Source organism: Falco peregrinus, chromosome 5, assembly GCF_023634155.1.
Source record: "Falco peregrinus isolate bFalPer1 chromosome 5, bFalPer1.pri, whole genome shotgun sequence".
Taxonomy (NCBI): Eukaryota; Metazoa; Chordata; class Aves; order Falconiformes; family Falconidae; genus Falco; species Falco peregrinus.
This window is the reverse complement of record NC_073725.1, coordinates 86,543,922-86,556,867: the sequence shown is the minus strand read 5'-3', so window position 1 is coordinate 86,556,867 and position 12,946 is coordinate 86,543,922. Positions and strand designations below refer to the sequence as shown.

Here is a 12,946-nt window from a genome sequence, read left to right as displayed (position 1 = left end):
TGTGGGTAGCTTGTGCTCCCAGGGCAGGGATTGTGCTGCAGGCATAGTACAAGTTTCACTCAGGAGCTGGAGGGGAGAGTTTGTGTGAGTTGTGTGGAGCAAGACATGGCTTTCACCTGTGCTAGATTTAACCTCAGACCTTGCCTCTGTGGGGACATGAGCATGAGGAATACGCCCAACCTGGGGTTAGGAGCCTGAGATTTGCTCTGTGGGGTTTGCACTGGGAAAACGAACTAGCGTTGTAATATCTTCCATTTTGCTTTTACAGCCGGAAAGAATAAACCCTGAGCTGAACCAGAAAGGCTACAATGTGAAGTCGGATGTCTGGAGCCTGGGGATCACAATGGTAACACCAAGGGCTGTGACTGGCACCCTGCAGCCCTGGGGTTGGGATGGGGTCTGTGCTGGCAGTGAGCCGTGGCAGCTGGTGGCTTCATCCCTGGGTGGATGCTCACCAAATGGGGCTGAATTCTGAGTGTGATAGCTCAGGCCACGAGATGAATTACCCAGGGCGTGGGGTGGAGGCACTGCCCTGTGCACACAGGGGTCCTCGCCCTAGGGCAGGTAGCTGTGAGCCAGGGTGTGCAGCCAGCGTTGCCGCGGCTGCTGTGGCTCTTGCCAAGTTGGCTGGCGAGCTTGCCAGGGGATAATCCATCTTCTTCCCCTTCTTTACCTTCTTGTGTGTTCCTGATGGATCCTGGGGGGATACGTAAAGGCCTGTTATTCCCACGTGGTTCCTTTGTACCCCTCTGCTTGGTTTCACAGAGCTACTTGTGTACGATGCCAGCTCCAAATAGCTCCAGTCACCGATATCTGGATGATAGTGGCCTTAGCAGGGCATCCTAGAGTCTGGCTTTTAATTGCTCTCCAGTTCCCCATGAACTGGCTGGAGAGGTAGTCAGTGGAGCAGGGTTTGCTGCAGCTGGGTCACAGCCTTCCTACATGCACCCCCCCCTCCCCATTAGCAAAACCGTGCAGGAGTATTGGGGTGAGTTAACCTGCCCTGCTGCAGCGAGGGGTGCTGTGCACGGTTTGCAGCAAGTCCTGCCTGCAGAGTAGCTCAGAGCAGCCAACAGGAAGGGGAAATACTTTCAGTTCCAAAATCACAGCTGCTCAGGATGGTTTATCTACCTCCTGCAAGAAATGGATCTTGCAGAAAGCAGCTGCAATCTTCTGGCGCCAGAGGACAAAGGAAATCCCAGCTGTTGGCTCAAAGGGGGTGCCGCCTGGGAACATGTCTCTCGCTTTCCAGGAGACTGTCTCTCTCCGGGTAGATTATTTTCAGGAATTCTTCTTGCGCCCTGTTAGACGCGGCCTTTGTTTTGGGCGCCGCATCCCTGCGTTTGTGCGCACCACGCAGATCTCTTGGCAAATATTCCTTCTTCCCCAGCTGGTTTTGTCCGCAGTGCCAAACCCGAGCCCCTCTCCTTCGTGTCCCAGTGCTGGGCGGGCTGGCTGGAAATGTAATCAGCTCCGGCTTTCCTCCCGAGGTGCAGGAAGCTGTGGGATGGGAGACGGCGTGAATGGTGAAATGTCTGAACCTTTCCAAAGCTGGATGGGAGAGGGGACCTTGCTGAAAGCCTGCCAGCCTGCAGCTGAACAGAGCCCCGACCTGATTCCCTCTAATGTCTTTCTCCTGGGCTGGCTTCCTGTGTCGTAGTGTTGTTTTGATTGATTTTGGACCAGCCAGTTTTAGGGCCATGGAGCTGCAGGGCTGATCTGGCCTTTCTGGGCTGGTGGCTTCATTCAGTTTCCTGGCAGCAGGAGCTGAGCATCCCAGACCTGAGCCACAGGCAGGCAGGGGCATCTGGCTCTGTCCTTCCAGTTTTTTTATTCCTCCCATCCCATCCTGTCCCATCCCACCAGGCAGGTCCGGAGGTTCTGTTGCCCATTTCGAGGTGGGAGCTGACCCTTGGCATGAGGGGGCTGCCCGAGAGCTGTGACAGGCTTTTTCCTGTTGGAATGGGTGATGGAGCAGAGGTGACTTGTGGGAAGGACCCAGTAACTGAGGTGGTTTTAGCAAAGATCTTCATAAGTGATGTTCTAGCACTTGGTTTTTCTTGGGTTTGTGGATTTTTTTTGTGTGACTAGCTCACACAGTACTAGCCTGAGGCCCAGATTCTTCCTTATGGTGAGCAAAGCACTTTGGAAGCCAGTGCAGAAACGGTGTGCTGTTATTATCTTTTAAAATAATCCCATTTTACATATCTTTGGTGGCTTCCTGTAAATGCATTAATATGCTGAGCCAGCCTCAAAAGGAAGTATTTTTGGCCTATGGGTCTTTATATTTAAAAAAAAAAAAAAAAAAAAGGGAAAGAAAAAAAAGCGGTATGACCCAAATTGAAAATGGTTTGTAAGGAAAGAGGTTTTTCATTTTGAATCTGAGCTGGCTGAGGTAGCAGGCTGTGTAGGGTCGTTCTCGTCCCAGTGTCTCACGTCAGCGCGTCTCCATCCTCAGATCGAACTGGCCATTCTTCGCTTCCCGTACGAGTCCTGGGGGACCCCCTTCCAACAGCTCAAGCAAGTGGTGGAGGAGCCCTCACCCCAGCTGCCTGCCGATCGCTTCTCCAAGGAGTTTGTGGACTTCACAGCACAGTGGTGAGTCTCCAGCAAGGACTGGTGGCTTCTCCCAGCCTGACTAAAGGGGAGCCCTGATCCATGGGGGTCGGGGCAAAGCCTGGGGCTGCATTTGTCATCCTTCGGGAGCCTGTTTCTCCCCACCTCTCCGTACTGAGGCTAGTGCTTGGCCATGGCAGGAAGCGCTGCCCAAACTGGTTTTGCTCTTGGCCTGACTCACCCGGGCTGGCTGGAAGGCGCAGAGGTTTCTCTTCCCCTTTTGCTGTTGCCGCTGCTGAAATTTCGGTGGTTTCTGGCAAAGCGGCGATGAAACGAGAACAAACCCCTGGCAGCATCTGGGTGCCTCTGGGTGAAAGCTGATTTGTGGTTTTGTGGGTAGCTGCTCGCCTCGGAGGGTTCCTCTGCCCTCTGTGTGCTGCTTGGAGCTGCTGGGCAGAGGTGAGCCCACCGAGGCAAGGCTCCCGCTCCAGGTGGTGGGAAACCATCTCCTCTCCTCCCCATGTGTTCTGGTCGGCGCAGGATGGGCTGCAATGAGCTGCTTGGCTTTTGCTTTTTGTGGCAAAACACTGAGTTGTCCTTTCCCAGTTACCTGCCTTGGCACTTTGCTGGTGGTTCAAACCTGCTTGGCCAAGGATGGGTGCTGCCACGAGAGGGATGTCCTGTTGGTTGGGCAGGGGCTATCCTCTGTGACAGACCACATACAGCAAAAGAAAAGGAACCTACAGCCTTTCTCTCCCTGTTTTTTTTTTTCTTGCAGCTTAAGGAAGAACCCTGCTGAACGAATGAACTATTTAGAACTTATGGTAAGTGTGGAGCCATTTCTGCTGGGGTTTATCCTGCCACATTTTGAAAGTCAAATGAGTGGTCCAGCAGGTCTTTGGGAAATGGGACAACAGGGCATGTGGGTGATTTTTCAGGCACGTAGCGGGATGGGTGTAGTGTCTCTAAGGTGGAGGCGTGTGTGGATTTCATGGGTGTTAAGGTCAGGGTGTTTCCTCCCTTTGTCCTGCCTGCTGGTGGTGCGTTCAGAGCTCAGATGAGGGGGTACAGCTGCCAAGGGGGGCTGTCCCGCTGGGTTAAACCTGGAAACAGCAAACCTGAAAATGTTAGTTAAGCTGAAGGATGGTCTCCGTGGGAGCCTGGGGAGGAGGTTGGTGGCCACCTCGCCAGCTGTGTGACATCCCCCAGGGGCTGCTCTTGGGCTTATCTGTCCTTGTGTGTCAGCTAATGTTGTCTTCGGTCTTGTTGGCAGGAACACCCTTTCTTTACCTTGCACGACACCAAAGAGACTGACATGGCCTCCTTTGTGACAGAGATCCTCGGGGAAGACTCCTAACTCAAACCTCACGGCTTCACGCAGTCCCCTCCATCATGGCTTCCCCGCAGAAGAGTGAATGAGGACTCCAGTTAATGGTGGTTTGCACAAATCGCACTTCCCCAACCTGTGGGCACCTCCAGCCTCACAACCTCTTTTCTCTTTGCCCTGTAAGTGAAATCCCCCACGATGAGCCTTTTGAAGCCAACACCTTTCCAACTAAGCCACGGAGACCGAAGGCTCAGGAGTTCCCTGCTCACGCCAGCGTATCCCTCCCGGGGAGGGGACCGTGCCCAGGCACTGAGCTGGGCCAGGGCAGAGGGTGCCAGAGGGCATCTCCCCTCCCCAGCAGCCTGGTGCATGGCACAAGGGGGTTTGTGTTTCTTCGCTGCCTGGCGTAGGCAGAGAGAAAAAATGCTGCTGCACTTGCCCCACTCTCCTCCCCTGCCTGCCCCAAGCCCCTTTCCCAGGCTCTGGTCTCACTCACCTTCCCTTTGTGCCTGGCTCTCTGCCCCCAGGAGCCTGTGCAGCTTTTCAGGGGGCTGTGGGGCTCCCTGGGCGTGCTGCTCTTCACACCAGAGGCTGCTCTAATGCCTGGCTCGTCATCTTAATGATTTCTGAGGCAGCACCAGACTGGGTGTCCCCTTCCCTCAATCAATGCACCACTCCCCTGAAAAGGGGGGGGAAAAAAGGCATTTTTTTCAGTGAGCCCACCTTGACGCTTTCCCCATGGGATTTCATCCGGCACGTAGCGCTTCCTTCCCCACGCGGGTGCAAGGTGGCTGAGAGACAAGCAGGTCCCCGGCGCTGCCCCTCTCCCCTCCAGCCCTGGGCTGGGAGGTCGCATCCTCTCTCCTGGCATCTAATGCCTTTCGCAGCCCCTGCCCTCCGCCTTCCCTGGCTCCGGGAGAAGACGTTGCTCCATCTTCCTTCCAACCTGGAGCTCGTGTAAGACCTCGCACTGTGACACCCGTTCGTTTCGGAGGCCGTGCTTGCACCCTCGTGTCCCAAACCGCCTTCCAACCCTCCATCTGCCCGCCGAGGTGTCAGCCGAGATCGAAACCCCAGCGACTCGCACGGGGGCTGCTGACAGTTGTACATTTTATGTCTATATATAATGGACTTTGTAACATGTTTCCTAGTTTTAATCTAACTTGCTATAAATTAAAGCCCTTCTGTGTGGGAGGAGGGAGGAGCAGTTCCTTCTCCGCTAACAAATCCACTGTGAAAACCTGATGTGTTTCCTCACGCTCCCAGCCTGAGCACTTGTGCCAGGAGCTACGGGAGCAAAAGGGATTTCTGTCTTCTACTGTACATGATCACGGGATAAACGCACCGCTGTGGATTTTGTTGGGATTTTTTAATCAACTGAGTTTTCAGAGGGATTTTTTTTTCCTTTTCTAATATATATTTGTGTGTGTGTATGTGTGTGCGCAATACATATATATTATATATTTTTAAATCAATGAATGTGTGAATGTCTATGTGGCCAGCAGATTTGGTAAAAGGGCTAGCTTTTTTCTGGCTAAATTTAGGGTGGTGGGGAAGGGGTCACTAGAAGACACCCTGGCCTATGACCTTTTTTACAAAAAAAAAAAAAAGCATCTATTTTTTAAATTGAATCTTATAAAAATGTCTTTCCTGAAACTCATGCCCTGGAGGTCTGGGTTTCAGGGTGCGTTTCCAGCGTTCAGGGTCCCGCACCCAAGGAAGGATGATGTCCCTGAAATTCATTACCCCCTGCTTTTGCAGCCCGCGGTTTGGAGCGGTGCTGGGGACCCTCTGCCTGGGAGCGGGGCTGCTTGGCACCACCACCCCAGCGGGGAGCGGCGGGGGGGGACACCGAGGAGCCTCCCCAGGGCCCTTCCACCTTGAGATGTTCTGTGATTCTGTTCCTGCGAGCTGCTTCAGGGTAAATGATTTTCAGCCCTTGATGCCCCCCGTGCTGGGGCACCACGCAGCAGGACCTTTCCCTCCTCACTGCTCTGATCCCCTTCCCCGAGTCAACAAAATGCCGAGAGAACCGGCCAGGCGGAGCAGGACAATCCCTCTTCAGCTTTGCTTCAACTCCGCACCCACCTCTTTATGGAAAAAAAGCGATTGATGTTCTCCACGTCCCACTCATTCCCACCCTGCAAACCACCCGACCCTCTCTGGCAGCACCCGTGCCCCTCCCCGCTTGGTTTGACAGCTTTGCCGCCAAGATGTACAATTGTATTCCTATATTTTTTTCTTTATGGTTACTTTGGCTTGTTTTTTGTTTTGACGTTGAGCTTTTGGGTTTTTTCCCTTCTGTCCTTGTTTTGACCGCTTTCCCCTTTATCTCACCCTTTTTTTTTTTTTTTGGTGCTTTGGGGAATGGTGATTTTTTTTATTTTATTTTTTTCCCCTCTCCCTGCATTTTTCCTCCTGGAGAAAGTCCCAATTCCTGAATTTTGGGGAAAGGGAGCATCTGCCCTTTCAGACGCTGGGGAGATGCCACTGGGGTGGGCCTGGGCACCCGTGGATGAAGCAAGGCTTTGCTGACGAGGCCAACGCGCCACCTCCGCGTGCCATCTGCTCTGCTTTGTGCCATGCGTGTCTTACCTGTCCCTGTCTGCATCCCACGCTTGTCCCGCTGTGTCCCTCTGCACTGGTGGGGGTCCAGCAGCCCGGGGGGGGGTGGGGGGCAGCTTGGCTTTAAGGCGGACGTGGATTCTGACTCACCTCTGAAGCCCCCCTCGCCTTGTGCTTGTGCGAGGGGTCTGCGCCCGTGAAACCCCGGCGTTCCCAATAAAATTCACCTTCAAACCCGCTTCTTGTCACCCCTCTCGTCTCTGTGTTCAGGCCCCCGAGTGTGCCGGGGTGAGGGCTGGCAGCCCTGGGGGGTCCTGCCGCACCGCGGGGCAATGCTGGTCCCGAGCCGGACCCCCGGGGTGCTGGGGGGTGGGGGTGGGTACCCAGGGCCCTGCTTCCCCCGGCTGGGGGTTGGCTGCTTGGTGTCGGACGGCAGGGGGGCAGCGGGCGGGGGCAGGGGGCAGGGGTACCCCCCGGGGGCGGCGGGGGTGGGCAGTGGGGTGCTCACTGGGCCCAGGGGGCAGGGGGATGCCGGGGGGGGAGGGGCGGGGGCGGTATGGGGGGTCCCGGGGCCGTCAGAGGGGGTCCCGGGGCCGGCAGGGGCTCCCGCGGCCGCGAGGGGGAGGCAGCGCCCGGTGCCGGCCCCGGGGGAGGCGCCTCCGCCAGCGGCGGGTCCCGGCGGGGTTCGGCCCCTCCCCGCGCCCCCCAACCCCCTGTGCCCCCCCAGCTCCCTCCAGCCGCCCCTGGGGGCTGCGTGTCCCGGATTACAGTCGGGGGGGGAGGGAGGGGCGCCACCGCCGGGGCATCGTGTCCACGGGCGGCAGAGCCGCAGGTTTAGCGGGTGGTGGTGGTTTGGAGGGGGGGGGGACACGGCTGTCTCCCCCGCAGTGGGGCGGGGAGGGGGGTCACGGCTCCCTCCCCAGGTATTTCCCTCGTCCACCCGCCCGGCAGGGTCGGGGGACACCGGGTCCCGCAGGGGCCGGGCACTGGGTGGCGCCCCCCCGAGCCCGGCTGCAGCGCGCTCCGTTTCAATTAGCGGCTTAATAGCTGCACCGAGACCCATTAACAAGGCGTCCGTGCCTCCGAGGGAAGAACTTGGGAGAAGTGGAAAATCCATCACTTCCAGCTCCTTTCCTAGGACAAACCGTGGGTTACACAGACACACACACACACACACACACACACACGCCATTTGTCACATATTCAGGCAAAAAGAGGTTATCACGCCCGGTGGCTTCCCTGGCTCTGTCACCAGGTGCCAGCAGGCAGTGCCCGGCCGGGGGGGACACGACAGCGCTGCCTGCAGAGGACGGAACACTCAGCGCATCCGACAGGGCGAGGACCTGGGACCCCCGGGCCACCCCGCCCCGCCCTCCCCAGGGCCACCAGCTCCCCTGTCCTGTGCTGAGCGGCCTCGCCAAGAGGGCAGAGCCCCAAATGCACACACACACACACCCCAGTACAGCGTGGGTGTTTGTACTGGTCATACTGGGTTGGTGGGTCTCCCCGGGAGCTGTGGAGCTGGAGCTCACGCTGTTCCCGAAGAGCCATTTGCGGGGGAGGGCTGGCTTATGGCGTTAGCGGGGGGGTGTGTGTGTGTGATGCAGCCAGTTTTCTGGGGCTGCGGGTTATTTATTTTGCTTAATTTTTCTTCTTTTTCTGAAGGCAGCTGAGGCTGTATCTAGGGCAAGTTAGTTTGGGGCTTTTTTTTGGTTCAGGTAGCCTGTGGGCACCTTCTAGATCGATAGCATAAATTAGAGTTCACGCAGGCCGTTGGTTTGGAAGAGATGTGTTCAATCCTCCCCTAATAGCTGTCTCGCCCAGAAACTTCCAACACTCCCACTCTTGTAGCACCTCAGTGCTAACGAGCTGAAGCTGCAGAATACCGATGAGACCTCCAGTACTGATGAGACCTCTGGTACTGATGAGATCTCCGGTTCCGATGAGACCTCCGGTACCGATGAGACCTCTGTCACAGGGATCAGCCTCCCCAGGCCCAGGCAGAGGCTTTAAAATGGTTTCAGCTGGCACCTGGAGGGGCTAGCGCAGCCCACCAGGGAGGGGAGGACTTAAAGCTGGGGGGGTGGCTCTGTAGGGTCTTTGCTGCCCATGGCGAGCTGCTGCAGCTGCCTCCCAGCTCTCCTCCCCACGCAGAAGGGTAGGCGGCTTTTTGGGGGCGAGGAGAGCTCAGGCTCTGGTTGAACCATGGGTACGTGGGTGCTCCGGTGCCCTCCCTTTCTCCCCTGATAGCTGGTCACCCTGGATATGAGTTTCTAAGCTCCACTCTGCTTTCCCCACCAGCTTGGATAAAGCATCTCCAAGCCTTTCCTGGCTGTCCCAGCAGCCCGGTTTGCAACTCCAGCCCCGATGCGCCTGTTTCTGGAGCGAGCCATGGGACCAGTCCATGTGGAGCTGCTTTGCTGTTGCATCCCTCCCTGGGACCCACCTCACCCCGCCTGGGACCAGCATCGTCACACACCCCCCAGGACCCACACCCAGCCAGCAGCAGGTCCCCTTTGGGGGGGTGCTGGCAAACTGGGGTGATTTCTGCTGCCTTCAGCAGGAGCCCCAAAGCCGGGGGAAAACCCCCGGCTTGCTCAGCCAACGTGGACCTCGTGGCTTCCCTCTCAGCTTGACATTCCTGTGGATCTTTCAGAGGTGGGAACGCTGGTGGGGAAACGTGGGGGTGGGAGAAGGAAGCCTGAGTAGCACAAAGCCTGAAAATACCGAAGCTCGAAGCAAAAGCTTCGGGGGGCCGAGGAGGTCGCCTGCCCTGCGGGGAGCCCCGGGCCTCTGGCAGGTTTGCCTGGAGCCTCTCCAGCCCCCTGAGGGGTGGCTCTGGCCCCTCACATGCTGCGTTAACCTTTCCTGAAATACCAAGCGATGCTGGAACAGGCTGTTTATTCCCAGATGCCAAGAGCGGCGGGCGCTGCAGGCATGTGGGCAGAGGGCTGCAGAGAAGCCTGGCGAGCAATGGTGACTTCAGCACCCGATTTACTTCATGGAGGAGATGGGAACCTTGATGAACCAGAGCAGTTACCTTGATACCAGCTGTGTTTTCCTCGGTGTCATTCCCCACTCAGGGCCACTTGTATCTCTTCTAGAGTGACACGCTCTTGATTCTTCTTATGGAAGCTGAGATTTCGTAAAAAAAATTTTCAAGGTTTTAGACAAAAGCTCCAGCTTGGGTATAAAGCTGCCCCAAATGCCATGAAGCACGTATTGCGTGCGTGGCTCCTCTGAGCATCACCACTCCAGCACAGTGAGGCAATTAATTATTTCCTAGGTCGTCTCGACCCTCTGCAAAGGCCCTGCGGTATATCACCGCCTGCAACAGGTCCTGTTCGGTGCCGGCAATGAGAAGCTGTTGAATGAGCTGGAGGGTCCTGCAGGGCGATGGAAGCCGTGCCTGCGGGCCCTTGCTGGTGGCAGGAGGCATTTAGCTTGTGTGCGGCTGCCCCGCATACCCCCCCCCCCCCCTCCGCCCTGGGGAAGCGGAGCCCCAGGGATGGTCTTTGCCTCCTCCCTTTGCAGGGCTCAGAATTGCTGTGTAAATACACAGCAGCTGCCGTGTGAATCCAGCGCTGCCTCACCCACATCCATACGGCTGGCGCTGCACAGCTGTGGGGACAGGGGTGACCTGGCAAAGCTGGGCTGGTGCGGGGGCAAGGTTGCTGGGGGCAGTTTGGGGAGCCTGGGGTAAGCCAGGAGGACGCAGACGTGCTGGTGGCTCCCAGGGCTCTGCCAGTGCAAGATGTAGGGGTGGCAGCTGAGCTTCTTGGGGAGCGGTGCCTCCAGCTGGTCTTCCCACCCATTGGGGGTTTTTAGGGCTGTTGCATTTTATTTTTTGGAGGCTTATGCTGTGGCTATCACATGCCAGGGTCTGTTGCTTTGCCTTGTGCCTCACCTGGGGGCTCTCCCCCCTTACAGGGGACCGCTGCTGTGTCCTTCTCCTCACAACCTCCTTTCCTGGCCCCTAATGTACTGGGGGACCCCCAGTCCTGGGTACAGCCGCATCCACTCATGCATCTGAGGATGCATTCTGGGTCCTGGGGCTGGAGTCCCACCTGGCTTCTGTGGCCATCACCACTAACAAAGGGTTGGCTGTGGTCATCTGGAAACACGTTTTAGGGGCCTTCCCACTGTCAGAGTCTCACCCTGGCTCCTCTCCCTGCCCGCTGCCTTGTGCTGAGCCCCCACCTCTGTGGACAATCAGCATCTGGTGCTGGAGAAAGATGTTTTGTGGCAAGTACCTGCCTGCTGCTGGCTGGCCAGGCAGGTTGGCTGCATTCTTCTTCCCATTCCCATCTATTCAAGAAGCAAAGCAGAAGCTCTGGTTAAAAGGGACTAGAGCAAAAGGGGTTTTAAGGATACCACAAAGGAGCAGGCATGGGGTTGGAAAAGGGGCTGGTTTGGACAAAAGAGCCATGCAGGGATGTGCAGCATCAAGACTCATGAAGCCCTGTGGTATTTTTCCCCTCTCAGGTGGCCAGGAGGGACTGTCCCTGCAGTCCCATGTAGTGATGGGAGCAGGAAGAGCCCGGAGCAGGCTTGGGGCTGCCTGAGTTGTGAGAGCGACCTCCAAAGTCTGTCCCATGTGCAGCTCTGGGGCTCAAGACTGCTCCAAGGAACGGATGGGGCCAGGATGGATGCTGCTGCCCTGCTTGGGGCTGCTTTATGCCGCCTTGCTGAAGTCTGGAGGGTTTTTGAGTGTTGGAGGGGGCCACCCACCCTCTTCTTCCAGGATAAGGGGGGTTTGGGGAGCAGATGTTGCCTACGGGGTTGAGCTCCTCCTCCAGAGTGGATGAGATGCACCAAGACCTAAATAAAGTGCTCCCCTCGTGTTTGGGAAAATGGGCTGTTTGCAGCACCAGTGCAGAGCAGGTGGGGGGCATGGCTGTGCTGGCTTGGCAGCTGGTGGAGAGGCACCGGGAACCGGCTCTTGGAGTCTTCCCAGCCAGGCAACCCTATCCCACTGGAGGTGGGGCAGGAGGTCCGGTGCCCTTGGCCACCCGTTCTGGCTGGTGATACTGCTCTCAGCAGCACCACCCTGAAATGGTGTTTCTCCTGGAGCACCCACTGCGCTGCTTTTCAGGAACCTTTCAAAAAGCCCAGAAGTGCTCTGCGGGTCCTGACGGCAGTGGTGGCACCCACCTCCCAAAGGCCATGGTGGCCTCCTGGCTCTGGCTTGGCCCCTTGCCTCTCAGAGTGGGTAAACCAGGGCCAGCATTGCGTGCCGTGCGGTCCCTCTTGCCTCGTCTGCCTGGCAAACCTTTGCTGTGACTCGGATCTGGATGCTGGGTTTGGGTTTGGTGTGGGCTGCGGCGCCTGCTGGCTATGCCTTGGGTGGGTCCTGCTGGAGGTCTGGGGGACCTTGGCGAGGACTGAAAGGTGGGTGCAGATACCTCTCCTTGGGGAGGGGGCTGAGCCAGGGCTGTGGTGGCAGTCTCTGCTCCCCTTGTACTGCCCTTTGGAGCTGAGTCCCATCAGCAGCAGGATGCGTCCTTTCTTGTCGTCCCGCCTTACCCTGCCTTTCTTTAATTACAGCTCTGGGAGTGATCTTCCCCTTTATTCCCGAAAATCTTCTCCTTAATTAAAATCCTTGATCTGGGCCAGCGGGAGGCAGCTGTTGCCTCTTTGCTGCATGCTTGGGTGTGTTGCAAGCTCTAACCTGATTGCTGGCCATGCAGGGACAGGACGGAGGACAGCGTGGGGACTGGAACGGGGCTCACAGAGGTGGGGGGCGCTGGCATTGTCACTGTCCCACCTGGCTTCTCCAGGCATCTGGAGGTGATGCTGAGGGGAGCTGGCTGCTACAGCCACCCTTGCCTTGCCTGTGGGAGGGCTGAAATCATCTGAGGTGTCAGTGGGAGCTGAGGACCGGGTCCCTCCGCATCCCTCACACCATGAAGCCCCCTCCTGCAGGGATGCAAACAGCCGGAGTGCCAGCACCCCAGGGAGAGCACACCATACCCCAAACCGGTCATTCTGGGTTTGCCCAACTCCTGGTCTGGAGAAGGGCTGAAAGGTGCAGGGGGATGAAGGTGATCAGGGAAGCTGGGGCGGGGGGTGTCCCCTGAGCTCAGTTTGCCCCTGGGACCCGTGATGTGGCCAGCCAGCATCAGCTATTTCTCACTCTGCCTTTCATTCATGCACTTGCTCATTCAGAGGAAGCACGTTGGGAGCTGGTTCCAGCACTGCAGGATACGAATCCAGCATTGGCACCTCACAGGCCACCCCTGCCACCCCCATGTCCCCAGCCTTGCAGCAACTTGGGGCCATTCCCTGGCACTGGCTCTGCAGCTTCGTTGTTTTCTTCCAGAAATAGCCCGAAGAGGTGACTTTATGCCTCCCTGCCTGCCTGGGGCTGGTGTTTCTGCAGCAATCCATCATCAAAGCAACAGGGAAGTGTCAGGAACAATTAGTGAACGGGTGGTGTTAACTTTATCAGAGATGATATGCCTTTCTTTAATGAAACTCATGGAAGAAGGGAAAAAA

At 57.2% G+C, this 12,946-nt stretch overlaps 1 protein-coding gene across 3 annotated transcripts in view; it reads left to right on the top strand.

Moving 5' to 3' along the window:
- Positions 1–5,356, top strand: part of MAP2K3 (mitogen-activated protein kinase kinase 3) — a 32,613-nt gene extending 27,257 nt beyond the window's left edge. For all 3 annotated transcript variants that reach the window (XM_055805900.1, XM_055805901.1, XM_055805899.1), the window contains exons 10-13: positions 269–346; positions 2,459–2,598; positions 3,335–3,380; positions 3,830–5,356. In XM_055805900.1, coding sequence (XP_055661875.1) covers positions 269–346; positions 2,459–2,598; positions 3,335–3,380; positions 3,830–3,913 — 348 coding nt within the window. In that variant the 3' untranslated portion in view covers positions 3,914–5,356. The remainder of the gene's footprint in view (positions 1–268; positions 347–2,458; positions 2,599–3,334; positions 3,381–3,829) is intronic.
- Positions 5,357–12,946: the final 7,590 nt, after the last annotated feature.